Genomic DNA, 24,856 nt, shown 5'->3' on the forward strand with positions numbered 1-24,856 from the left:
GGAAGGTTGCTTTTGCCCCACAGATATGTGGGAAGGTTTCTCTAAAACAGCCTTTTCAAATTTGAGCCAGTGGCAAGGGGTGGTGGGAGTTGTGCACATTTGGGGCCCAAGGCTGGGAAAGGCTGCTAGAAGATTTATTGAATTGAATTGAATTGTACCCCGCCTTTCTGCCAAAAAATAGCACTCAAGGCAGCTTACAGGTACAATTAAAATTGATCAAAACAGTACATTAAAAGCATAACAATTACAGAATGAATATATATATACACAAACAGCATCCAACCCAACAAGCCCATTTATAGGCCAAAGGCCTTCTTGAATAAGGCCTTCTCTTCATCATCGCAATCTGTGTGTTCACCTGCCTCTGGCTCTGGCACAGAGAATGTGGTGAGGAGGAGCAGGAGATACCATGACCTACTTGCTCACCGGCTCTCTGCCTGCCAAGCGAGCAAATAGTAGCAATGATGAGGAAGAGGATGAGGAGTAACAGATGGTGACAATGGTGGTGAAAGGGCCCATTGTGGGTTTCTTGCCCAAGTGCCCTCAAAAATCTAGAGCAGCCTTGCTACTCTCTCAGAGATCTGGAATAGTTACGATAAGTGTGTCCTTCCTCTTCAACTAATTTTGGGACTATTGGCTTTAATCTGAACTTGTGTTCTCAAAAGATCCTAGAACAGGGCTAGCTCAAGGCATTTTGGTATCTGGTGTGGGAAATACGTGTGTGTGTTGAACTTGCCCTGCTGCTCTGAATGGCAGTCAGCATCTTTCCACCGGAAGTGAGCTCCCCCTCCCCCCTACACCTTTATGTCTGGCTTTGCCCCGCAGGTATAACTGGAAAGATTTCCTTGGACAGAGCGTCCAGGAATCACAGTTGTCCCAGCCATAAAAGTGGTTTATGTATGGTTTATTATTTGGCTGGCGGAGGGGAGCTTAGTAGCACCTTCCAACAGAAGTAACAGGATTCTTCCCCACGGACTGTCAGGAGCTTGGGAGATAAAAGCATCTTCAGAAAAAGCACATTCCTTCAGGAGTACCAGATGCAAAAGAAGCCATGGGAATTCTAGGCCTCACCTCACTCTGAACCCCTGAGCCTGTCCTGTGATGAGCGTTACCAGATCCTCAAAGAAACATGTTGGTCCTTTTCCTTCCTTAAACTTTGCCTGTGGATGTAACCAACAGTGTAAATGTCACCAAGTGAGATAGACATGACCTGTATGTGAAGTGTTTGTCCCCTTCCCGCCACCCCAGCTTTGCTAACTTGATTCATTCATGTTTAAGCAAGGGTGAGAAACTGCCGCCCTCCAGATGTCATTGGACTCCAACTCTCATTATCCACAGCCAACATGGCCAGTTGCTGGGGATGATGGGAGTTGTAGTTTAACAGCATCTGGGGTGCTGCAGGTTCCCCAGTCTTGGCACAACATGACTCTAATTTACAGAACTCACTGCCAGGAGATGCAGTGATGGCCATTGGCTTAGATCAGCCTTCCCTAACATGGTGCCCTCCAGATACTTTGGACTACAACTCCCAGCATTCCTGACCATTAGCCATGTTAGCTTGGGCTGATAGGAGTTGAAGTCCAAAATATCTGGAGGGCACCATGTTGGGGAAGGCTGGCTTTCAAAGGGGATGAAACAAATTAATGGTGGAAGAAAGGTCTGCCAGCCATGATGGCTAAACAAAGCAGGTATCCCTTTTCATTCTTATCTTCAAGGATAAATAAAAGTCTTCCTATACGTTTCTGCGTTCGTGCGTGATGGTAAGCCAGAATTCTGGACGATTCTGGCTTGCTGCACGGCCTATTCCAGTTTAGCTCCTCCCACCACCGGAGAGGTTAAACCAATCAGGAATAGAAAGCGTAGTGTGTCCTCCAAACTGGGGTTCCTGACTTGTTGCTCCTGAACAAGCTAGAAACTGTAAGCCATGAACAAACCCTGGTTTGTGATCCTGGCTTATAAGGGGCACAACAGGCCAGGAGCACCAGTTTGGAGCTCAGACTACGGTTTTGATTCCTGGTTAGTTTAACCACTCCTGCTGCGGCAGGAGCCAGGCAGGGGCAAACTGGCTGCCTGCATGAGCATGTAGCTCTTTCCCCTTCTGTTCTGTGGATTGCGCCCATTCCAAGTTAGAATGAGAGGGTGGTGGTATCCGTAGGTTCCAGAATGCTATCCACCCTGGATGTCCTGCTCTTTAGCTCTAACTGTACAAATGTTGGTTGTGATTTCTTAGCTGGCAAGGGAAAGCACTCTACACATGCTTAGAGGTACCTATCTCTATTACTAGTTCACATTCCTGGAGTAAGCTTTGCTCTTGGAAATAGGCCCTGGGTGAGAATTAAGACCAGTTCCTCCTTTTTAAGGATGAGCAGAACAGAGCTGAGTCTTCATTGCAAAATATTGGTGATGTGAAGCTCTTGTGTCTTCATTATTCTTCAGAGCACCTAAACATTTCCCTTCTGTGGTTTCCTTTATTCATTGCATGAATATGTCGCAGGTTTTCAACAGAGCTGGGCTGCCAGTTGCAATAAACCCTTTGGAAATATATGTGGCCAATGGTTGCACAGTGGCACGATTTTAAAATGTACCTTTGTATGCCTTATTGAAATGAATTGGTTATCCTAAAGTTGAAGTCCTGTGTATGCTTACATGGAAGTAAGTTCCATTGAATTCAAGTTAATGTGCAAAGGATCAGACTGTGTGTCAGCGGATACCCATTATTTGGCAATTATATCACATTCACACATGACTCACTTACCTTGAATAAGTTAGTGCAGGTAACCTATTTCCTGTTTGGCCCTAATCTTGGGTTCTTGAATGCTCTTTCATTTAAGTATGGATCACCCCTGTGTCCAAACGTACCCAAGGCAATATACACACATATCTGGCTCTGCCATAGTCGCTTGAGTTCACCTAGCTTGGGAGACTGTTGAATGGCACCTTGGTTTCCTGAAGCTTGATCATGAATGCTTTGCTTGAAGAGCACTTATCTTCCGTGGTTCTTAAATGCCTTGAAGAATCTCTAGCCACATGATGCAAAGTCTGCCCAGTTTGATTATGAAACTTGTAATGAATAGGTGTGTGATGAATGCTTGTTTGTCCTTAGGATGTTGCTTCATGTTTTTCTGGAATTGCTATATGGTGGCGTTTGTGTGCCTACTGTATTGCAGGTGGAGTGAGGAGAGTGGGTACTTTCAAAAAGCCCAAAGCAGGGTGTGTGGGTTGCGGGGGGGGGGGGGAGGACTTAAGTCTCCATTGAGGAAGTAGCTAACACAGGCTGGCTGGCTGGCTGGCTGGCTGTCTTTCTTTCTTTCTTTCTTTCTTTCTTTCTTTCTTTCTTTCTTTCCCTCTCCCTCTCCCTCTCCCTCTCCCTCTCCCTCTCCCTCTCCCTCTCCCGTACTTGGAGGGTGACTTCAGACTTTGTGTTTATTCAGTGGTATTTGTTCAGTTGACATTTACAACAGCCTTGTAAATAAGCCAATAAAAGTTACAAGCCGGCAAAATTTTTTACAGGACTGCTATGAAGCTAGTAGCCTGTATTTCCATGCTGGCCACAGAAGAAGTTAATCCCCATCCTCCATTGGCTTACATGGAAATGCCGGCTTCTGGCTTCTTGGCAGGGGTTTCTTTAAAGTCTTTTACCAAGTGGACTGGCAGAAGACGGACAGATCGATCTTTCCCTCTTCTGCCAGCCCTCTGCATTTCCATGCTGGTTGCAGAGGAAAAGAGGCTTTCCTTCCTCCGTGGCTAGCACAGAAACCAAATGGGCTGTCGGAGGAGGGATGGAGCAATCTGTGTTTCCTTCCCCAGCTTTGTTGCTCGTGTGTATGGAATTCCTGGTTGCCTGTGACTACCAGGCAAGTTGTTAAATACAAGCCTGTTTTATAAGGAAAAATGCATAATTGCACCCAGGGCCGGCCCAACCATTACGCAGAGTGAGGTGTCACCTCAGGGGGCAGATGCTGGGAGGCGGCAGCAAGGTTGGAGGAGAGACCTGGGTGCCCTGCGCCCCCTAAGCTAGCCTGCTGTCTTCAGGTGCCGTGGAGGCCGCTGTCCTATCCCCAGTGCTGAAGAAAGATTCAAATGCCAGTCCAGTCAGCTTTTATTAGGGATGTACGAAAGTCACTTACCTTTTCGCAGCTTGGCTTCGCGGTGGGGGGGAGGCGCTTCGCTTCTCCCCCGAAGTTCAGGCGAGGGGGGGGAGGCTTCCCTCCTCGCCCGGCTGAAATTCAGGCCGGGGGGGAGGCTTCCCGCCTCGCCCGGCCGAAATTCAGGCCAGGGAGAAGCACCCCGTCTCCCCGGCCGTGAAACAAAAAGTAAAAAAAAAAGACCCCATGATAGGCTACGTGACGATTTACGTAGCCTATCACGGCTAGATTTCCAAAGTCAGCCGTGATAGGCTACGTAAATCGTCACGTAGCCTATCACGGGTGACTTTGGGAAAAAAAAAAGCACGTATGCAAATGGCGGCTCCCATGGGGACCACCATTTGCGTTCCTTATTTTGGCACGTCTAGTCTATGTAAAGATTTACGTAGACTACGGCGAAAATAAGGGCACGCTATTTGCGTTGCCCTTATTTTCGCCGTAGTCTACGTAAATCTTTACTTAGACTAGACGTGCCAAAATAAGGAACGCAAATGGCGGTCCCCATGGGAGCCGCCATTTGCGTACGCACTTTTTTTTTTTTTCAAAGTCACCCATGATAGGCTACGTGACGATTTACGTAGCCTATCACGGCTGACTTTGGAAATCTAGCCGTGATAGGCTACGTAAATCGTTACGTAGCCTATGCACGGGTGTGTGTGTTTTTTTTTTACTTTAGTTTTTTTTTTTTGCAATGGCGGCGGCGACAGCCGGTCGGGAGACCAGCCGCCGCCCCCGCCCGTGCCGAACCGCCGCCGGGACCCGCCGCCGGGAGGGACATTCGCCAAAGGTAAGTCCCATCCCGGGGGGGGGGGGCGGAGAATTTCACCGCCGATTTCGGGGGGCCGAATGTGTTGGCGCTTGGCCCCCCGAAGATTCGGGGAGAAATTCTCCGCCATCCCTAGCTTTTATACATGAAAAGGGCAGGGATGCCGCCATCTTGCTCTTCTCAGCAGGCAGCAAAATGTCTTGGGCCAACCTTGATTGCACCATTATCATGGTCTAGAAAGTTCAGCCTGGCTTCATAATTGGTGGCTGCTGCTGATTCTTCCCCCTCCTCTTCCCCCTGTGTGTGCGTCTTAGTTTTATGGTGCTGAGGCATCTGGTATCTGTGGGCAGTTGCCAGGGTCCTAACAGAGTCCACTGCTGATTTCTGCCCTAGGCCCCTCTTATTTATGTTTTCCCCTGGTCTGGTATTGTCTGGGTTCACACAGCACGCTAACCTACCCTCAGTGGTTGAGGGTGGGTTATTGACCCATGAGTTATTGTACTGTGGGTTAGCGTATTGTCTGAACACAGTGCATTTTCTGCTGATTGGCTTGTTAAGCATGCAGTGTGGCTTATTTTTCTCAAACAAGCCTTGAGAACCCATGGTTTGTTGTTGGGTTGTTCACAGTGGTTAACAAGCCACACTGCATGGTTAACAAGCCACCCTGTAGAAAATGCACTGTGTTCAGACAACATGCTAACCCATCCTGTGGAAAACGCACTACGTTCAGACAACAGGATAACCCACGATTCAACAGCAGCCCACACTCAACCACTGAGTGTGGGTTAGCGTGTTGTGTGAGCCCAGTAGGGCCTGGTGGCTGGATCTAGCCACCCTTCCTTTTCATTATCCACAATGCCCTGGACATAGCATTGCTCCAGGGCCATCGAGGGAATTAAGGGAGTGGTTAGACTCAGCTGCCCAGCATCTGCTGGAACTTTACTAATGCAGCCAGCTAAGCCCAGCAGGACCCCTGACAGAGGAAGGAGGGGCACCACAGGACACTTTGCTCAGGGCCCCCTCCAACCTGGAACGGGCAAAAGCAGCACAAGATTCTCACTTTGCCTCGTCTGTCTCTAAAGACAGTGTGACACCAGTGTAAGCGGGGCGACCCTCCGTCCTGGTACCTCCTTGAGCCCCAGTGATGCTCTGTGAAGTCTAGAGGCAGACTGGGCCGAGCATCGCATCCCAGTGGGGAGAGGGGTGTAGGCAAGGAGCCAGCTAGTAGAGGCTGGTGGCTCTGATGACAGTGGGGCAGTGACTCCACTCCGGGTTTCAGTCAGGTGCGGATAGCTCCTTTGACATTGGATAGCTCCTTTAGAGTTCTGACTGAAACCCGGAGTGGATCCATCACCCCACCAACATCAGAGCCACCAGCCTCCACTGGAGACAGGGAGCCAATCTCATGCTAGGTGGGAAACCGGGCATGGCTCAAAAGCTCTGTGAAAGGGGCTGGTGCTGTGATTTTCCAGTTAACCTAGGGAGAGGCAAGATATAAGCTTAAGAGGAAGCCGTAGCTCAGTGGCAAAGCACTTGCTTTGCATGTAGAAGGTCCCAGGTTCAATCCCCTGCATCTCCAGGTAGGGCTAGGAAGGAATCCTGCCTGAAACCCTGGAGAGCTGTTGCTGCCAGTCGGTGATGGCAGGGCTAGATGGACCCATAGGCTCACTTCCTAAGAAGTGGGAAGGTTTGGGTGACCTCATTCCAGTGTAACAATTTATTCTGATTTTGTAAGCAGTGGGGAGAGCGCAAGGAACAATTCAGGACACTGAAGGTAACTCTGGAAATCTTGTTCACATTCTGTGACCTCGGCAGGCATTGCTCATATACTTTTCAATCATAAGAACTAGAAACTTGTTTTTAGGGAAGAAAGATAGGAAGGCGAGGCTCTTGGGAAGCTGAGTTCTGTTCTGGAAGGCACATTCTTGGTTTTTCCATCTGTGGGATCGTAGCATGCAGACAGCATAGATCATATATGCATTCTTTCTAGACATCCCAGAGAAGGAATTAACACCTATGATACTGGGAGGCAATGGGGGTGGGGGAGGGGAACAAAGGGATGGAAGGAAGATGGTGAAAAAAATATGTCCAGTTCAAGTTATACGTACTTGGGCTTAGTTTCAGCTGTAAATGGATGTCATGAAAATGGCTCTGTCCAGCCTGACTACTAGCTCTTGCTTTTTGGAAGTTCTGGGCATTCCGTTTCTGTTTCTCTGATGAAAGCCGCATATGCAAAGATACAGGCTCTATGGTGTTGTTGTCTTTCTGTGTGTAAGTAGTGGTGGAGCTGGTCCAAGCAAGGCAAAGGACTTAGCTAAGGCAGAGAGACAATGTATGAAAGACACACGCACAAAGCAAAGGTAGCTATGTTGGCCAGAAGAAAAAACAATCAAAAAGAAGGTCTTTGAAAGTAACTTTGGAACTTTTCCATGATTTTTTTTTTTTTTTTACAAACCTGCAAAATGGTAGAATAAAAAAGTCCTTGAAAGAAGGGACACTTGAGAACTTTTTCCTCCTCAGTAATGGATGTAAATGGGCTTGCTCTGTGTGCCAACTTCAAGCACAGCACGGGGGGCTTAGTATCCATGGGTAAGCAGTGGAAAGCTCGTATTACGGTTTATGGATTTCTCTCCTGCCTATGTGCACAACAATCTAGGTGCAGAGCTATCCAAATATGCAAATTGTGAATATGTTAAACATACAAGGAAGTTTAAAAAGATGCTGGTTCTAGATAAAAACCCAACAACCAAGGCATGGCTAAAATATCACATACACAACCTAATAACAGTCAGTTTAAACAAAAATGCTGTGTGTTGTTTTCTCATATGCCTTTGTGTCTTTTTGCCTCTTGTTGAAGCAAAGGATAATATCAGCCTACGCTTCCCACCCCGGTCCATTACATTTCTAGTGAGTGTTGATGTCTGAGTGTTTTCTTGCTAATCCCTCTCTGACCACAAATTTGTAGTTAGTTCAAGTTCTCCTTTTTTGCTTAATTGAAAGTCCTGCTGCTGCTGCAAATTAGTCACCTCATGAAGGAAATATTCTTATGCTTCGCAAACATGCTGTATTGTTAACATGCTTGTTCAGGGATTAGCTTGGCTGGGCCGCCACGTATCTCTTAGATAGGGCATTCCCCCTGCATTTATTGGTGGGATGTGAGAAACAAGGATCCTATTTACGTAATTTTTCTGATGCAAGAAACATGCGGTTGTTACACGTATGTATTGCAGGATCTGGACATCTTCTGTTAAGGTAGAACTTTCAGTGCTACGACATTTTGAAGCGCTCAGAACAGCAATCTTTTGTTGTAAGAAATGTAATTCTTTCCTCAAGGGGTTGTATCCAATGTTAGTCTAACTGAAGTCCCATTCATTTCAGTGGGTCTACTCTAAGTAGGACTAGCATTGGATATGACCTAATATTGGTGCATCTATAGCTATAGTGGAATGCAGTTGCAGAAGAGTCAGGGGAGCAGTTTATGGGTTCATCTCGTCATTGATGTGTGTGCCACAACATTTTGTGATTCCCCCGCCCTCCTTAAAGTTATATGGAGGTAATGCATTCCTCAGAACCCGTTTAGCAGGATAGGCAACCTGATGCCTTCCAGATGTTTTGGACTACAACTCCCATAAGCTCCAGCCAGCATGGGCAATGGTCAGAGATTCTGGGAGTTCAAGTCTCTAAAACATCTGAAGGGAACCAGGTTGGCTCCTCCCTCTGCTTTTAGTCTTTCTGCCGTGATCCATGCATTTATAAAAGCTGCCCAAAGGAGAGGCAGAAGCTGCAACAGGAAAAGGGGGGAATTTAACTGGATGAAGTAAACATTTGCAGGTGTGTATGTCAGAAGACACAGAAGCATCAGCCATGACTGAAATGACCAGGCTGTGACCTCTGTCTTTTCTTTCCCTGGCCTTCCATCTAGGCCTACTACTGCTACTGATACCATTGGGCACAGGCACATCTACACGACAAACTTATATTGATTTTCTAATAGCTGGTGTCCTAGCTTCTCCCAAAGCATCCTGCAGGATGGCTAACCTGTGGAGCAGCAATAGAGCTAGAAAAAGTTGAGGATTCCATGCAGCCTTCATTATCCTTTCCTTTCAATGCTGGCATGTGTGGGAGCAGGAGCATTATGCAGAACAGAGATGCCACCCTACCTCCACATCATTATGGTTACACACCTCCCTACGTCTTGCTGTCTTATATCTTGTCTTTCCTCCAAGAAGCCCAAGGCGGTGTACACAATCCTTCTCTTCTCCATTTTATCTTCACAACAATCTTGTGAGGTAGGCCACCTTGCGCTTCATGGCCAAGTGGGGATTAGAACTCGGGTCTCCCAAGGCCCTTTCCATATTCCATTGGGAATTGGAAGTGTCACTGTTGTTTTATTGAGTCCGTGACTCCTGGGAGCACGTTTTGAGTGAAACCTTTCTTTCAGGAGCAATCTTATTCTGTCACAAGGCACCAAGTGCATACAGACATGATGCCAAACCATGGTTTGGTCTTCAAGAATGAGCCCTGAGGGCCTCACATGCTCCCCTCTGCTTCTTTTCCTCCCTTTACCCACAGCAATTCATATCTTCTGATCCTGGTTTGCGATCTTGGTTTGTAGGCAAGCACAAACCATAGTTTGCCCATTTGGACAAAACAGCAAACTATGGTTTGCCACAAACTGAAACAGGAAGTTACTAATTGCCACACGTGAGGGGAGGAAGGAATATGCTAGCCCTATGCCAGTTCGTGTAATGCCAAACAGTGACCTGGTTTGCACGGTCATTGTGACCCATAGTGGCTTAAATAAGCCGCCGTGGTTTGCGGTATGTGCTGGGCACCTGTGGGCACCTGTTCCATACCCCAACCCCTGCTCATAGGTTGTCATGTCATCTGAACCTGACAAGGGTGGGTCGTTGGCGTGGTTAACAGACCACCTACAACCCTCAAACAGCCCATGGGCTCTGGGGGGTTTGTTAAGCACGCCAGTGATCCGTCCTCGCCGTGTTTGGATGTCACAACAACCCATGAGCAGGAGTGGGGTTACGGAATGGGCACCCACAGGCTCCCGGCACATACCACAAACCATGGTAGCTTTTTTAAGCCACTGTGGGTCAAAATGATTGTGCAAACCTGGCCTGTGTGTTGTTAATGGCATTATCGGGGGAGACAGTCACACTCTAAAGGCAGAGTGTGTAACAATAGGGTGCTGACTGTCCCTAAACTGTCCCCCAATTCAAATAACTTGGATGGCCCTGGCAACAGACCCCCTGGGTTGAAACTGCTGCTGCTGAATGCCAGGTCAGTGAATGGTAAAACAGCTGCTATCCAGGACTTGATCCTGGATGAGCGCACTGACCTGGCTTGTATTACAGAGACCTGGCTGGACGAAGCTGAGGGGGTTAATCTCTCTCAGCTCTGCCCTCCTGGGTTCTCTGTTCAGCAGCAGGCAAGACCTGGGGGGCGGGGAGGTGGAGTGGCAGTGGTCTATTGTGATTCGATCCCCCTTACCAGGTGCCCTATCCCGCAGTCTGCTGGGTTCGAGTGTGTGTATTTGAAGGTGGGTGCCCGGGACAGAATAGGGATTCTGTTGGCGTACCGTCCACCCCGCTGTTCGACAGTCTCTCTTCCTGAGCTAACCGGGGTAGTCTCAGGTTTGGTGTTGGAGACTCCTCAGCTTGTTATGCTGGGGGATTTCAACATCCATGCTGAGGCTGCCCTTTTGGGAGCTGCTCAGGACTTCATGTCCACCATGACAACCATGGGTCTGTCCCAGAAGGTATCTGGCCCCACCCATGCTGCTGGGCACACTCTGGACCTCATTTTCTGTGCTGGATGTGGTGATAGTGATCTGAGTGTGGAGGAACTCTCTATAGTTCCGTTGTCATGGACAGATCACTACCTGGTGGGGTTTATACTTGCTGGCACTCAGAACCTCTGCAGGGGTGGAGGGCCGATTAAGATGGTCCGCCCCAGGAGGCTGATGGATCCGAATGGTTTCCTGACGGCTCTTGGGGATTTTCCTGTTGCCTCGGCAGGCAATTCTGTCAAAGCCCTGGCTGATCTCTGGAATGGAGAAATGACCAGGGCCGTGGACACAATCACTCCTGAGCGTCCTCTCTCATGAAGTGGAGCTGTACCAGCACTCTGGTTTTCTAGGGAGCTGGCAGTGATGAAACGAGTGAGAAGACGACTGGAGCGACGTTGGCAGAAAACTCGGAGTGAATCCGATCGAACATGGGCTAGAGCCTATTTGAAGGCCTACTCTGTGGCAATACGGGCAGCAAATAATTTTTTTTTTTCTGCCACTATTGCGTCTGCAAAGAGCCATCCAGCGGAGCTGTTTTGAGTGGTCAGGGGTCTTTTATACACTAGCCCGCAAGAGGATAACTTAAACCTCTTGACAGCCCGCTGTGAACAATTTGCTCAGCACTTTGCAGACAAAATTGCTTGGATCCGCTCTGACTTGGACACTACAGTTGATACAGACTCAATGGATGTAATGGTGGCCTCCGCTTGTCCAGGGTTGTTGGATACTTTTCAGTTTGTACAGCCTGGGGATGTAGACAGAATCCTGGGAGAGGTGAGAGCCACCACGTGTGTTCTAGATCCTTGCCCTTCCTGGCTCATAAAAGCAGCCAGAGGTGGACTGGCCGAGTGGGTAAAGGGAGTGGTTAATGCCTCCCTTAGGCAAGGCAGAGTTCCAGCCTGCCTGAAAGAGGTGGTGGTGAGACCTTTGTTAAAAAAGCCCTCCCTGAACCCCACTATATTGGATAATTATTGGCCAGTCTCCAATATTCCATTTCTGGGCAAGATATTGGAGTGCATTGTGGCCTCCCAACTCCGGAGATTCCTGGATGAGACAGATTACCTAGATCCATTTCAATCTGGCTTCAGACCCAGTTATGGGACAGAAACAGCTTTGGTCACCTTGGTGGATGACCTACGCCGGGAACTAGACAGGGGGAGCGTGTCCCTGTTGGTTCTGCTGGACCTCTCAGCGGCTTTCGATACCATCGACCATGGTATCCTTCTGGGCCGCCTCGCTGGGATGGGACTTGGAGGCATTGTTTTACAGTGGCTCCATTCCTTCTTGGAGGGGCGGACCCAGAAGGTGGTGCTGGGGGACTCCTGTTCGCCTCCCTGGCCATTGGCTTGTGGGGTCCCTCAGGGTTCTGTTTTCTCCTCCATGCTATTTAACATATACATGAAACCACTGGGGGAGGTTGTCCGGAGTTTGGGGGTTCGGTGTCACCAGTACGCTGACGACACCCAACTCTACTTTTCCTTTCCATCTAATTCCAAGGAAGCTGTTGGGGTGCTGAACTAGTGTCTGTCGGCAGTAATGGATTGGATGAGGGCAAACAAACTGAAGCTTAATCCAGACAAGACAGAGGTGCTCCTGGTCAGTCGAAAGGTAGATCAGGGAATAGGGATACAGCTTGTGCTGGATGGGGTTACACTCCCCCTGAAGACACAGGTTCGCAGCTTGGGTGTACTTCTGGATTCAGCCCTGAGCCTGGATGCCCAGGTTTCAGCGGTGGCCAGGAGTGCATTTGCACAGTTGAAGCTAGTGCGCCAGCTGCACCCGTTCCTTGAGATGTCTGACTTGGCCACAGTGACACACGCCTTAGTTACATCCCGTTTGGGTTACTGTAACGCGCTCTACGTGGGGCTGCCTCAGAAGAGTGTTCGGAAACTTCAGCTGGTTCAAACAACTGTGGCCAGACTGCTGACTGGGGCTGGTTACAGGGAGTATACAACTCCCCTGTTAAAACAGCTTCACTGGCTCCCAGTCTGTTTCTGGGCACAATTCAAAGTGCTGGTTATGTCCTATAAAGCCCTATACGGCTCGGGTCCAGGTTATCTGAAAGACTGTATTCTCCCTTATGAGCTTACTCGTGCCCTGAGATCTTCAGGGGAAGCCCTTCTCGCCATCCCGCCATCATCACAGGCACGCCTGGTGGGAATGCGGGAGAGGGCCTTCTCGGTGGCTGCCCCAAGGCTCTGGAACTCCCTTCTCAGGGAGGCGAGAGTGGCACTCTCCTTGATATGTTTTCGCAGGCATGCAAAAACTTTTTTGTTCCAGCAGGCCTTTGGGGATAGCTAGTCTGGACCTGGGAAAATGCGACGTATGGATACCATTTTTATTGTTCTGGTTGTCTTTTAATGTTTTAATATCTTTATAATTTTAATATTGATGATTTAATTATATTTTTAACTTTTATACAGTTGTATTTATATTTCTATTTATAGGTTTTAATTGTAGCAGTTTTAATGTTGTAAGGCCACCTTGAGTCCCAGTATTGGGGAAAAGGCGGAATATAAATAAATATAATAAAATAATAATAAATGTTTGAATGGCCCCGGTGTTACTGATCCTGACTCAGTGGGGTGCTTCAGGAGGAGGAGGAGGGAAACAGCAAACAGAGCGGCATCAATGTTCTAGATTTTATACACAGGGTTCAAAGGTGGTGGTGGGTAAGGTGCACCACTGAATAGATACAGTGACCAAAAACAAAACAAAGCCCCTGCTCTTGTTTGAAACAGCTAAGCTGGCCTTTCCCAACCTGGTACCCTGTAGATCTGTTGGACTGCAACTCTCAGCATCCCCCAGCCAGCCATGCTGGCTGGGGGATGCTGGGAGTTGCAGTCCAACAGATCTACAGGGCACCAGGCTGGGAGAAGGGTGATCTACGTCAACGTGAAAGCAAACGGAACTGAAGCCCCAGGAAACGTCTAATGAAGCCACTATCTTGCCTCTTCCTACTCGGCACGTTCTGTATACCGTGAGAGTTGGCGCGCGGCGTGCCTCTCCCACAGAGGCTGACCGTCTGCTTAAGCCCATTAGCCCCAAATTACCTGTGTTTGTCTGGCAAGCCGCCTGGCTGCCTTGCTCTGTGTGCGTGAAATGGGTGACGTGGCAGGGAACTGAACAAGGGGGAAGAGGTAGGAATCGGTGAGGCAAAATGCTAGAGCAAACAAAGGAGTGACTTCATGTGGGCACGGTGTTGGGCGGGTGGGGAGAGGAGGGAGAGTTTGGAGGGGAGGAAAGGGGGAAACACCGTTGGAAGGAGGTCTGGAGCCTGCCCCTTTTCATGCACCGTACCGCTCTTACCCAGGTATCAAGAGCTTGGTAGACTTTAGTGCCAGGGATGTTGCTGTTTTTAATTTGGATTGTTTATTTTTAGCCTGCCCAATCTTACAAGGCCTGAGGGAGCAGCAGTATATTTAAGCACACATGCACACGAGGAGGCCTGGGAAATGTTACTGTATGTTTTTTTTAAAACGGTCAACTGAAAACAGCCTTGTAAGTAAGCCCACAAAATTGACTTGCCTGCAAAAAATGGTTTTTAATGGCCCGTTTCTGGAAGAATTGCAAATGGTTGACTCAGAAGTAAGCACCGGTTTATTCACTGGAAGTAGTCTCTGCATGGGTGGAGGGGTTGGTGGTGGTGCAGGAGAGGCACTCTCAGCCTAATCCCTGCCGGGCACTACAGAGGAAAGGGAAGAAGGACAGATTGCAGGAGCAGGGAGCAGGCCTGGCTCTAGTCCACATCAAAAATGTATTTCCTCCTGCATACAATTCCTTGTCACTTCTGGCTGCCCAGTGAGTGCTTAAATACAAGGCTGAATTTAAAACAAACTGTTCCATGCCTTGTGATGAGGGAAAGTTGATACAGGGGTAGGCAACCTGATACTCTCCAGATATTCACTCCAACTCCCTTAAGTCTCAGCCAGCCTGGCCAATGGTCTGGGATTGTGGAGTTGTAGTCCAAAACATCTGGAGGGCACTAGGTTGCCTGTCCTTGCTCTGGATGGACCTAATGGGTAGTATCCAATGTTAATCCTACATAGAATAGACCCACTGAAATGAATGGGACGTAACTTAGTCATGGCTAATTTAAGTCCTATTCATGTCAATGTGCCTACTCTACTTAAGGCTAACATTGGATACTACCCAAAGATTCCGACAAGCCATATACTGCTTAGCTAGTTTATGCATCGGCTCATCCCATTCCAGACTAGGAAAGCCATGGGACCTAGCAAACTGGGGTGGTTAAAGCCCCCTCCCTGAGCACCCCATTTTTTGCCGTTTACTGCAAATATGGGAATCTATGGACACTTCTAAGTCCTCCTCCCCACCCTATCTTCCCATTCGTAATCGAGATCAGATCCTCATTTACCACATTCAGAGATGCAGCGAGGGGCCCTAGCTACTGCTTTCCCCAACCTGGCACCCTCCAGATGTGTTGGACTACAACTCCCAGCATCCCCAGCCATTTATGGGAGCTTTAGTCCAACACATCAGGAGACCGCCACATTGGGGAAGGCTGCTATAGCAGGTTGTTGTCATCATGCTCCACCCCATGACATCAGCGCTGCCCTTTTCTACCTTTCAATCCTGTTCCTTGTATTTGTTTTACTTAAGACAAACAAAATTGTGGAGGCAAAATAGTGCCCCAGGCAGCTGAGAGTTTCATCCCAACAGACAAGCTCCCCCCTCCCTCCTTCACACACAAAATTTATCTCCAAAGCTGCCAGCATACTGGTGTTTCTTCCTGGAGGCCGTCCCAAGATTATCTAGTCCGAGGTGTATGTCTGGTTTCCAGTCCCCCCCCTGTACACATGCTCAGGCAATCTGACACCGGACACCCAAGTCAGTGAGACTTTTTTATTGCAGGAAATCCCATGGCAAAAGCTTAACAGTTACACTCTTCAGAAATCATATAGCTGATGGTCAGTAACTATAAGCTCTATACATTACATTGGCTCTGTGTAATTCCAGAACAGTCTAAAGCTAATCGCTACCACCGTGACTGAGAAACCACATCAGTGTGGTTTCCCCATTGCTGTGGTTCCACGGCTCTGAACAAAGGGAAGGGACACAGGATTCCTGGTGCATCTAACCCAGGAAATCTGTACATGGGGTTCCAAACCCTGGACAAGGAATGGGGATGATCCCTCAGGCAACCAAGGATCGCCTCCTCCCATATATGCCTGCCCGGACCTTAAGATCATCATCAGCGGCCCTTCTCCGTGAGCCCCTGCCAAAGGAAGTGAGGCGGGTGGCTACTAGGAGGAGGGCTTTTTCTGTTGTGGCACCCCGGCTCTGGAATGAGCTCCCTAGTGAGGTTCGCCTGGCACCTACATTGTATTCCTTTCGGCGCCAGGTGAAGTCCTTTTTATTTTCCCAGGCATTTTAGCATTTTAGCTTTTTAGACTTTTAGCTTTGCTGTTTTAAATCTGTATTTTAAACTCCTGCACTGCTGCTAGGTTTTATTGTGGTTGTATTGTTATATTGTGGTTTTAATGTTCTATATATTTTAAATTGTTTTATTGTGTGTTGTTTGGTTTTAATTTTTGTGAACCGCCCAGAGAGCTTCAGCTATTGGGCGGTATAGAAATAAAATAAATAAATAAAACCAATGGGGTAAATTCTTGAAAGGCCTAAACAAATACACACCCACAGAGAGTTAGTTTAACTTTTAATACTTTGTTGATAACTCTAGGCTACGTGGTCGAGGCCTGTCAAGTCCTTGCATACCCACACACGCAAGGAGTTCCGTTCCACCACTTTTGCATTGGTAACTCCACGCTGCATGAGTCCAGGCAGAGGGAAGTCCAAAAGTCGTAGATCAAACTCAGCCTCCCGGTTCACTGAGCTGATGACAAACGAAGACACACAGTCCACAGCAAACAAGAGTTCAAGTCTTTGAAAAGCCTCACAGTACTTTTCATGGCAAGTCTTTAGCAATCCAACGTTCCAGTTAAGGGAGAGTCCATGAGCAGAGTGCCTCCAGAAACCCAGACAATGATAGATCCAAACAGAGGAGGCTTCGGGCAATGAAGACGAGATGTTCCTAGCAAAAGCTCTCCGCCTTTGCATCAGCATAAAAGGGGGAGGCGTGACTGTAAGACACCCCCTCCACAGCCCTTGACAGACAAGGGCCTTTAGCCTTTCAGCAGGGCCCCTGTCTAAACAGGGTGTCACTGCTTGGCCCTCCAGCATTGACACTGCGTGACCCTTCTGCAAACTCCACCCCACCTCTGTCAGGTTCTCATGGACATCTTCCAGCCTCCCTACCTGCCAAGGCCAAACCAGCAGGTGGATGGGGAATAGCAGTGACTCTCCCTGGCTCTGCCCTGAGAACTCTGACAGAGATAAGCTCACACATATTCTGACATTCCAGAGGCTGAACAGGCCCAAGCCCTTCCAGGCTACTTCTAGCCAAATCTTAGCTTAGGTGAAGACCTTTTTATTTCCCCAGGCATTTAGCTTTCTAGACTTTTAGCTTTGCTGTTTTAAATCTGTATTTTAAATCTCTGTATTGCTGCTAGGTTTTATTCTGGGTTTATTCTGGTTGTATTGTTATACTGTGGTTTTAATGTTTTATATATTTTATATTGTTTTATTGTGTGCTCTTTGGTTTTAATTTTTGTGAACCGCCCAGAGAGCTTCGGTTATTGGGCAGTATTGTTGTTTATTCGTTCAGTCGCTTCCGACTCTTCATGACTTCATGGACCAGCCCACACCAGAGCTTCCTGGCGGCCGTCACCATCCCCAGCACCCTCAAGGTCGAGTCTGTCACCTCCAGCATATCATCCATCCATCTTGCCCTTGGTCGGCCCCTCTTCCTTTTGCCTTCCACTTTCCCTAGCATCAGCATCTTCTCCAGGGTCTCCTGTCTTCTCATTATGTGGCAAAAGTACTTCAGTTTTGCCTTTAATATCATTCTCTCAAGTGAGCAGTCTGCCTTTATTTCCTGGAGTGTGGAGTGGTTTGATCTTCTTGCAGTCCAAGGCACTCTCAGAATTTTCCTCCAACACGACAGTTCACATTGGGCAGTATAAAAATGAAATGAAATAAATAAATAAGCTATAAACTACAAGGCCCGCTGCAGTGCTGATGCTGGACCCTGACAGTGTATTTACGGTTGGAACATTTTCTACCCTTTTTCAGCCATCATACATATCCATAAGCTCTCCAAAAAGGGTAGTCTGCAGACTTAACGTTCAGTGAGGCCACCTGTATCTTATGAAAGGGGATGTCCATTTTAAAACAAACAAATTGCCGGCCGTAGCCCAGTGGCAGACCTCATATTTTTCATGGAGAAGATCAGGGAAGAGGAACCTCATCCAGCCCTAGTGCCAAATTACATTTTTGCGAAGCCTTTGGGGGCCGCGTTTCAGTGGTGGGTGGGGCTGAAGGCAAAAGAAGCGGGACGAAAACAAAAAAATGGCAGCGTTCTTTTTGCTGAAAGCCCATACGGCTAGTAGCTAAGCCTTAGGAGAGGCATTTCAGCCCTTTAGAGTGTGGAAAAAACTGCACAAACACTGGGAAACCCAACCACCAATTGGTGGTTGAAGGGGGCAGAGCCTTCTTGGGACTCCCGGAGGGTTGGAGTGGGGCCCTTGGCCTGAGGTTCTGCACCCCCGCAGAAAATATAGCGCTGGCTCCAGGTTTGAGTGACAGAATGGGTCCGGGGGGCCCTCTCCTACACTGATTTATTTATTTGTTACATTTCTATCCCGCCTTTTCTTCCTCCTTAAGGAACCCAAGGTGGCGTACATAGTCCTCCTCCTCCTCCATTTTATCCTCACAACAACAACCCTGTGAGGTAGGTTGGGCTGAGAGTCTGTGACTGGCCCAAAGTCACCCAGTGAGCTTCCACGGCCGAGTGGGGACTAGAACCCAGGTCTCCCGAGTCCCAGTCCAGCACTCTGGCCGCTGCACCACACTGGCTCTCTGATGGGTCCCGGTGGGAGCAGCTGGCAACAGCATTATGATCAGAGCTGAACTGGAGCCACTATTTACATTTCCCAGAGTGCCCTAGAGAGATGCCCCGTCAAGGGCATTGTGGGAAATGAAAAAGGTGGCTTACACCCAGCCACCCAGAGCAGGGAGCCCAGGGCAGGTATCAGCCCTGCAGTGGGCCCTGCTAGAGCTTTGGTGCCCTAACAGCATGCCGCATGCTGATGCCAGGTCTGAGAAAGTCCCAGTTTCAATCACCAGCATCTCTAGGATAGGCCGGGAGAGATATGTGTGAAATCCTAGGGAGCCAATGCTAGTCGGTGCAAATAGTACTGAGGTAGATGGGCCAGTGGTCTGACTCGGTGACTGGGTTCAGACAACATGATAACCCACACTCTAGTATGGGTTGAGTGTGGGTTGTTGAAACATGGATTATTGTGTTCTCTGAACCCAGCCACAGTAACAAATCATGGTTTGTTAACCGTGAACAACCCACAGTTCACAACTCAACAACAAAACATGGGTTCTCTTCGTGGTTAATAAACCATAGTTTGTTAGTGCCGCTGGGTTCAGACAACACGATAACCTATATTTCAACAATAACCCACACTCAACCTATACACAACCCTTGAGTGTGGGTTATCATGTTGACTGAACCCAGATAGTATTATTCAGCTCCCTATGTTCCCTATCTATTCCCCAAATATTTTGCTAATATCACAAACTTCAAACCTTTAGAGGATCAGCCATGGAGCTTTAGCAATCATCCTCAGTGTCAGGGTGGAAACTGAGCCGATAGAACCCCAGAGCAGTTCTGATTCTGAGAAGGATCAGCAATCCGTGGGAGAGGAGCCAGCTCATCCCTCACAGGCACAGCAGCTGGCAGAGATTCCTCCTGCTGGCATTCCTGAGATAGATAGTGACCCTGGCAGTGAGAAAGTGCAGGAGGGGGGCTTGCTAGGCACTCGATGCAGACGCAGGGAGCGACGAGCGATGGAGGGCGCGGAAAGGAGGCATAGCGCTTATTTGGCACACAAGCAACGGCCGCCTCCTGTGGACCCAAGGGAAAGAGGGAGGATCTCTCCCTAGCCCATAAGTGCAGGGTCTTCAAGTGATTCTCCTTCAAACGGGGACCAACTGCCTACCTGGCGCGTAGGCTGTTCATTGCTTAGTCGCTGGTGATTAGCATCTGAAAGAGTCATTAAGTTGTAAAAGGATTAAAGCCTTGAAAAGAATCCTTTCGTCTGTGTCTTGAGTTGGCTATTGGAGTGTACTGAAAGAGGCCGCTAGGGCGCTCCTGACACTCAGATATACAGACGATACCAGCCTTATGGCAGAAAGTGAAGAGGATCTAAAGAGCCTCTTGTTGAGAGTGAAAGTGGAGAGTGCAAAAGCTGGTTTGAAACTCAACATTAAAAAAACTAAGATCATGGCATCTGGCCCCATCACTTCCTGGCATATAGAAGGGGAAGAAATGGCAGCAGTGACAGATTTTATTTTCTTGGGCTCCAAGATCACCGCAGACGGTGACTGTAGTCATGAAATTAAAAGACGCTTGCTCCTTGGGAGGAAAGCTATGGCAAACCTAGACAGCATAGTAAGAAGCAGAGACATCACCTTGCCAACAAAGATTCGTATAATCAAAGCTATGGTTTTCCCAGTAGCAACGTATGGCTGTGAGAGCTGGACTATAAGGAAGGCTGAGCGCCGAAGAATTGATGCTTTCGAACTGTGGTGCTGGAGAAGACTCTTACGAGTCCTCTGGACTGCAAGGAGGTCAAATCAGTCAATCCTAAAGGAAATCAATCCTGACTGCTCATTGGAAGGACAGATGCTGAAGCTCAAATATTTTGGCCACCTAATGCGAAGAGAAAACTCCCTGGAAAAGACCCTGATGCTGGGAAAGATTGAGGGCAAAAGGAGAATGGGACGGCAGAGGATGAGATGGCTAGATAGCATCACCGATGCAATGAATATGAACTTGAGCACACTCCGGGAGAGAGCGCAGGACAGGAAGGCCTGGCGTGCTATGGTCCATGGGGTCACGAAGAGTCGGACACGACTTAATGACTGAACAACAAGTATAGAAATGTATTAAATAAAAATTCGCTCTCAAATCCTTGGGCTTAAGTAGCAGAATCGTATAAATTCCAACAAATTTTATGGGCAGATCAGGTATAATGAAGAGAAATGGACACTTTCCAGTGAAGTACGAAAGTGTACTCATAACCCAACTGAAATTGAGCTTTCTAAGGAGTATCCCTTTCAGAACATCAGAACTCTGTGGAAAATGTGCATCAAAGGACCAAGTAAGTAGGTTATGGGAAAGACCAGTCTAAGACCCTAGAATGCTGCTTGCAGTCTGAATAGGTAGCACCTGGCTAGAGAGACAAATGGTCTGACCTGGTATAAGAAATCTTGCATATGATGATGAAATTCGAGCCATCTTGTCTTCCCTAGAGATGGTGGTCATCCTGTTGCCTTCATAATTTAACCCAGCCTTCCTTAACTGCTGCCCTCCAGATGTGTTGGACATCAGCCCCCAATTAACTATGCTGGTTGAGGGTGATAGGAGTTGTAGTCTAACAGAGAATACCAGATTGGGGAACGCATAATAAAAGAGAGGTGAGTGGGGTTTCCTTTTGAGCAGGCATGTATAGAATTGCCCTGTAAATGCAGCAACCAGTCCTGGGGGCCGTCTTCACGAGTGATTTAGTGCGAAGTTAGAGCAGTTTGAGTTGCTTCATGACAGATGACGTCATCACCAATCCGCTGCCAACCAGCTGCTTCCTCCTTGAAAAGCCACATTTTCTGAAGCTCCTTTTGCTCTGACTTTTTTATGAAAGCGGCTCCCTGGCTGTTTTACCACAGTGTGCCATGCACCCCTCCCGGCCTTAAATCCTTGGTGTGCCTCTGTGACCTGGCAGTGATGTGGTCGAGGGGGTGGGACGCTGCATTCCCCCTTGTTTCCCCAATGGAAGTTATTTTTCCCATTGAGAAGATCCCCAGGAGCACAGCGGCAACCTGTCACATCTCAGTAGTGGAGACACTCATTCACGTTATCACAGAAAGTATCATAGAGAATCATAGGGTTGGAAGGGGCCTACAAGACCATCGAGTCCAACCCCTTGCTCAGTGCAGGAAGCCTGATTCCCAGCCAGTCTCCCATCCAAGTACTAACCATGGCTGACCCTGCTTAGCTTAAGAGATTAGCCTGCTTTTAATCTTTAACATATCCCCCCTTCTGTGCATGTTTACTCAGAAGTAAGAAATAAATCTCGCTCCCCTGCAGTGCAAGGATTAAAGGCTAATTTTAGTAACTCGCCCTAAAGCGCTCTTTCATTTCTCCTTTCCTCTCTATTGCTGTGTTGTGCTTCTTTGATATCCTCTGGTTTCTCTGATGTAAGGTCTTCTCCCTTGTTATGTAAAGTCTCTTCTCTGCTTTATCACAAGCAGGGAGAAGGAAAAAGGGAGAAAGGGGGGTTGGAAGCAATAGGCAAAAGTGTGCACATGGGGAAGAATAGGGTGGGAGCGATAACTCTGCCGCAGATTGCTGGAATGCAGCAAAATTGGGGTTGGGGGAGCTCTCACGGGGAGCCTTCAGATGCTGCACTGAAGATTTTGGCTTCTTCAGGGAAATGTGCACACAGGGGCAAAATTAGTTGCTCTCCATTCCTAATAATGTAGTAGCAGGGTGGAGCCTGAACAGAGGTGGGAAACAAGCCTCTCTCATTGGTTGAGCAGGCCCTGCCAATTTGATGACTGTTCAGTTCTACTCCCCACACCCCACCTGGAAGTATGTTCCTTTCAAGCTCTGTGTGACCCCTGAAAACCGGATTTTAAAGGTATGCGACACTCGACTTATCTTGCTTGGTGTGTTCCTGATGGACCAAAGCCGAGTCCATGAGAATCCGGGTGTTACTCCGATGCGCTTCTCATTCCATGAGTGTGCTAATGACACAGACATGCTTGTTTGACCAGTCAGACAACAACTGAGGGCTTCCTGGAATGTGATCCATAGAATAAAGCTGCTGAAAGAAGGCAGCGGGGAAAGGCAACTTCAGCAATCTTTAGTCATGTGTGCAAGTGGGATCTGCAATGACATGCTGCAGCATGGAGTGCAGCCACTCTATTCCACCCCGCCCCCCAAGTTCCATTTTCCCCTCCCAACAGCCACTCAGCATTTTGTGGCCCTAGAGCATGTTCAGTCCGCATTGAGTTCTCAGCCTTAGGGTTTTTTTTTCCTCCTAACTTCTGCAAACCTTGGGAGTTCCCCCAAGCCTGTGCATAAGCAGTGTCATTTTGGCTACATAAGCAACCACACATACAGTGTGAACATTGGAAATGGAGGGAATGGCTGTTCCTGTAATTGCACTGTGATAATGAGGCAGTCAGGGGAGAACTCTAGCCTACCCTTGCAAAATATATAAACTAAATTACTCTTTCTCTGGAGGGAGGGAGCCTGGTTGGGGAAGCCTGGGTTAGAGTGTTGGTCTAGACTCGGAGATCTGTGTTCAGATCGCCACTCAGCCATGAAGCTCACTGGATGGTCTTGTCTAGCCTGCCTCACAGGGTAGATGCGAGGATGACATGGGCAGGGGAAGAGCCTCATATACTCTGAGCTCTTTGGAGGAAGAGCGGGATAAAAATGTAATGATAAGTAAAAGAACAAGGCCAAAAGGGGAAGGAGAGGCAGAGATTCGGGGAGGCACTATAGATCCGAGGGCAAAGCACCTGCTTTGCATGGAGGAGGTCCCAGGTTCAATGCCTAGCACCTCCAGGGAATAGGTAGTAAGCAGCAAGGTTGAGTTGCTGAGTAAGGCTTCCAGAGGTGGGTTGCTGTGTGTTGCCCTTTTCTCTTCCTTGTGGCTGGCTGGATAAATTACGCCACATTAGCCCGTCTGCCTGCATTTCATTTGTTTTTTCCAAGGCTGCCTGGTTGGCCGGTGGCCTTGGCATTTGTGCCTGCCTGCATTCACGCTGCAGTTTTCCTCCCTGCTCCGCAGGTAATATGGTTGAATGGTGTTTGCCGCAAGACATCGATCTGGAAGGCGTCGAGTTCAAATCTATGGCCAGCGGGTCCCATAAAATTCAGTCAGATTTCATGTGAGTTTACAAGATGTCCCCAGGGTTCTGCTCTATTGTGCGTCTTTTTCTGCTGTCCAGAAAGGAGAGCACACAGCCTGTCCCCGGTTAAATGGAGGAGGTGGTTTTTGGTGTAAATGAGCAAAAATGTCCAACATTACAATGGACCGTGTGTTTGTGTGTACACAGGCATGTGCAGGGAAAACCTGTATTTTTTTTTAACTTATTTTTTTATTGTAAAGTTTAAAAGGAAGGAAGGAAGGAAGGAAATGTGGCTACATAGATTTGATTATCTCAATTTCAGTGCATGAAAGTGTGTGTGTGTGTGTTATACACACACCCACATATATAAATATATATATACACATATATAAATATATGAAAATACAGGCTTCTAAGAACTATACGTAAACTTCAACAAAAGCAGACCAGATATCCAAATAAATACCCATTTGAAGGTGGCATCTATACACCACCTGTTCAAATGCTGCAAGTATTGTAAGGTCTCCAGTCCAGTGCATTATAGGAGTTTGTCTTCCAGTGCTATAATGTTGGTCTTTTAGTTGTCAGAAGGGCATGGAGAATCCTTTTGCGTTGTCCATGCATTAACTTCCAGGAAGCAGGTAGGTAATTTAAAAGAGCATGTCTATCAACAAATATTAAGGAGTGTTCCAATACAGAACTTATCCATATAATGACTGCCTCCCCAAAAGGAGCAACTACTGGGCTTTGCCAAAACATACACTTAAAAGAAGCATTTGCTGCATTACACCAGGGAAGGCCTGTATATTGCAGTGAGCCTTTGGGGGTGCTGTGCACACGGTTTCATACTGCACTGTCACCAGAATCCTTGTTGATGGACGCCAGGCTACCACTGTACCTTTTCCCCATTGGAGTTAATGTTAAACTTGTGGGAAAAGTAAAGAGGCGCCATTGGGGAGTGGATAGAAAATCCTCTCCCTGCTGGTGACCTCTGGGTCTAGGGTGAAGGGCGTGTTTTGTCTCCTCTCTACTATTTCCCATATTGCATATCTTGGTCATTCCACCAGCCTTCCCCAACCTAGCACCCTCTCGAAGTGTTCGACTATGGCTTCTATCACCCCCAGCCAG

The 24,856-nt window shown here is 48.0% G+C and overlaps 1 protein-coding gene and 1 pseudogene across 1 annotated transcript in view; both read left to right on the plus strand.

The window, feature by feature from the left end:
* The window catches only part of DENND11 (DENN domain containing 11), a 44,698-nt gene that overhangs the window by 1,108 nt on the left and 18,734 nt on the right, over positions 1–24,856 (plus strand). Inside the window, exon 2 of the mRNA XM_084809476.1 lies at positions 23,668–23,767. Within this exon, the coding sequence (XP_084665602.1) occupies positions 23,668–23,767 (100 nt within the window). The remainder of the gene's footprint in view (positions 1–23,667; positions 23,768–24,856) is intronic.
* Positions 10,058–13,453, plus strand: LOC146339473 (uncharacterized; annotated as a pseudogene).

This window comes from Heloderma suspectum, chromosome 7, assembly GCF_057233095.1.
Source record: "Heloderma suspectum isolate Gila_16-S chromosome 7, 16-S_ref, whole genome shotgun sequence".
NCBI lineage: Eukaryota > Metazoa > Chordata > Lepidosauria > Squamata > Helodermatidae > Heloderma > Heloderma suspectum.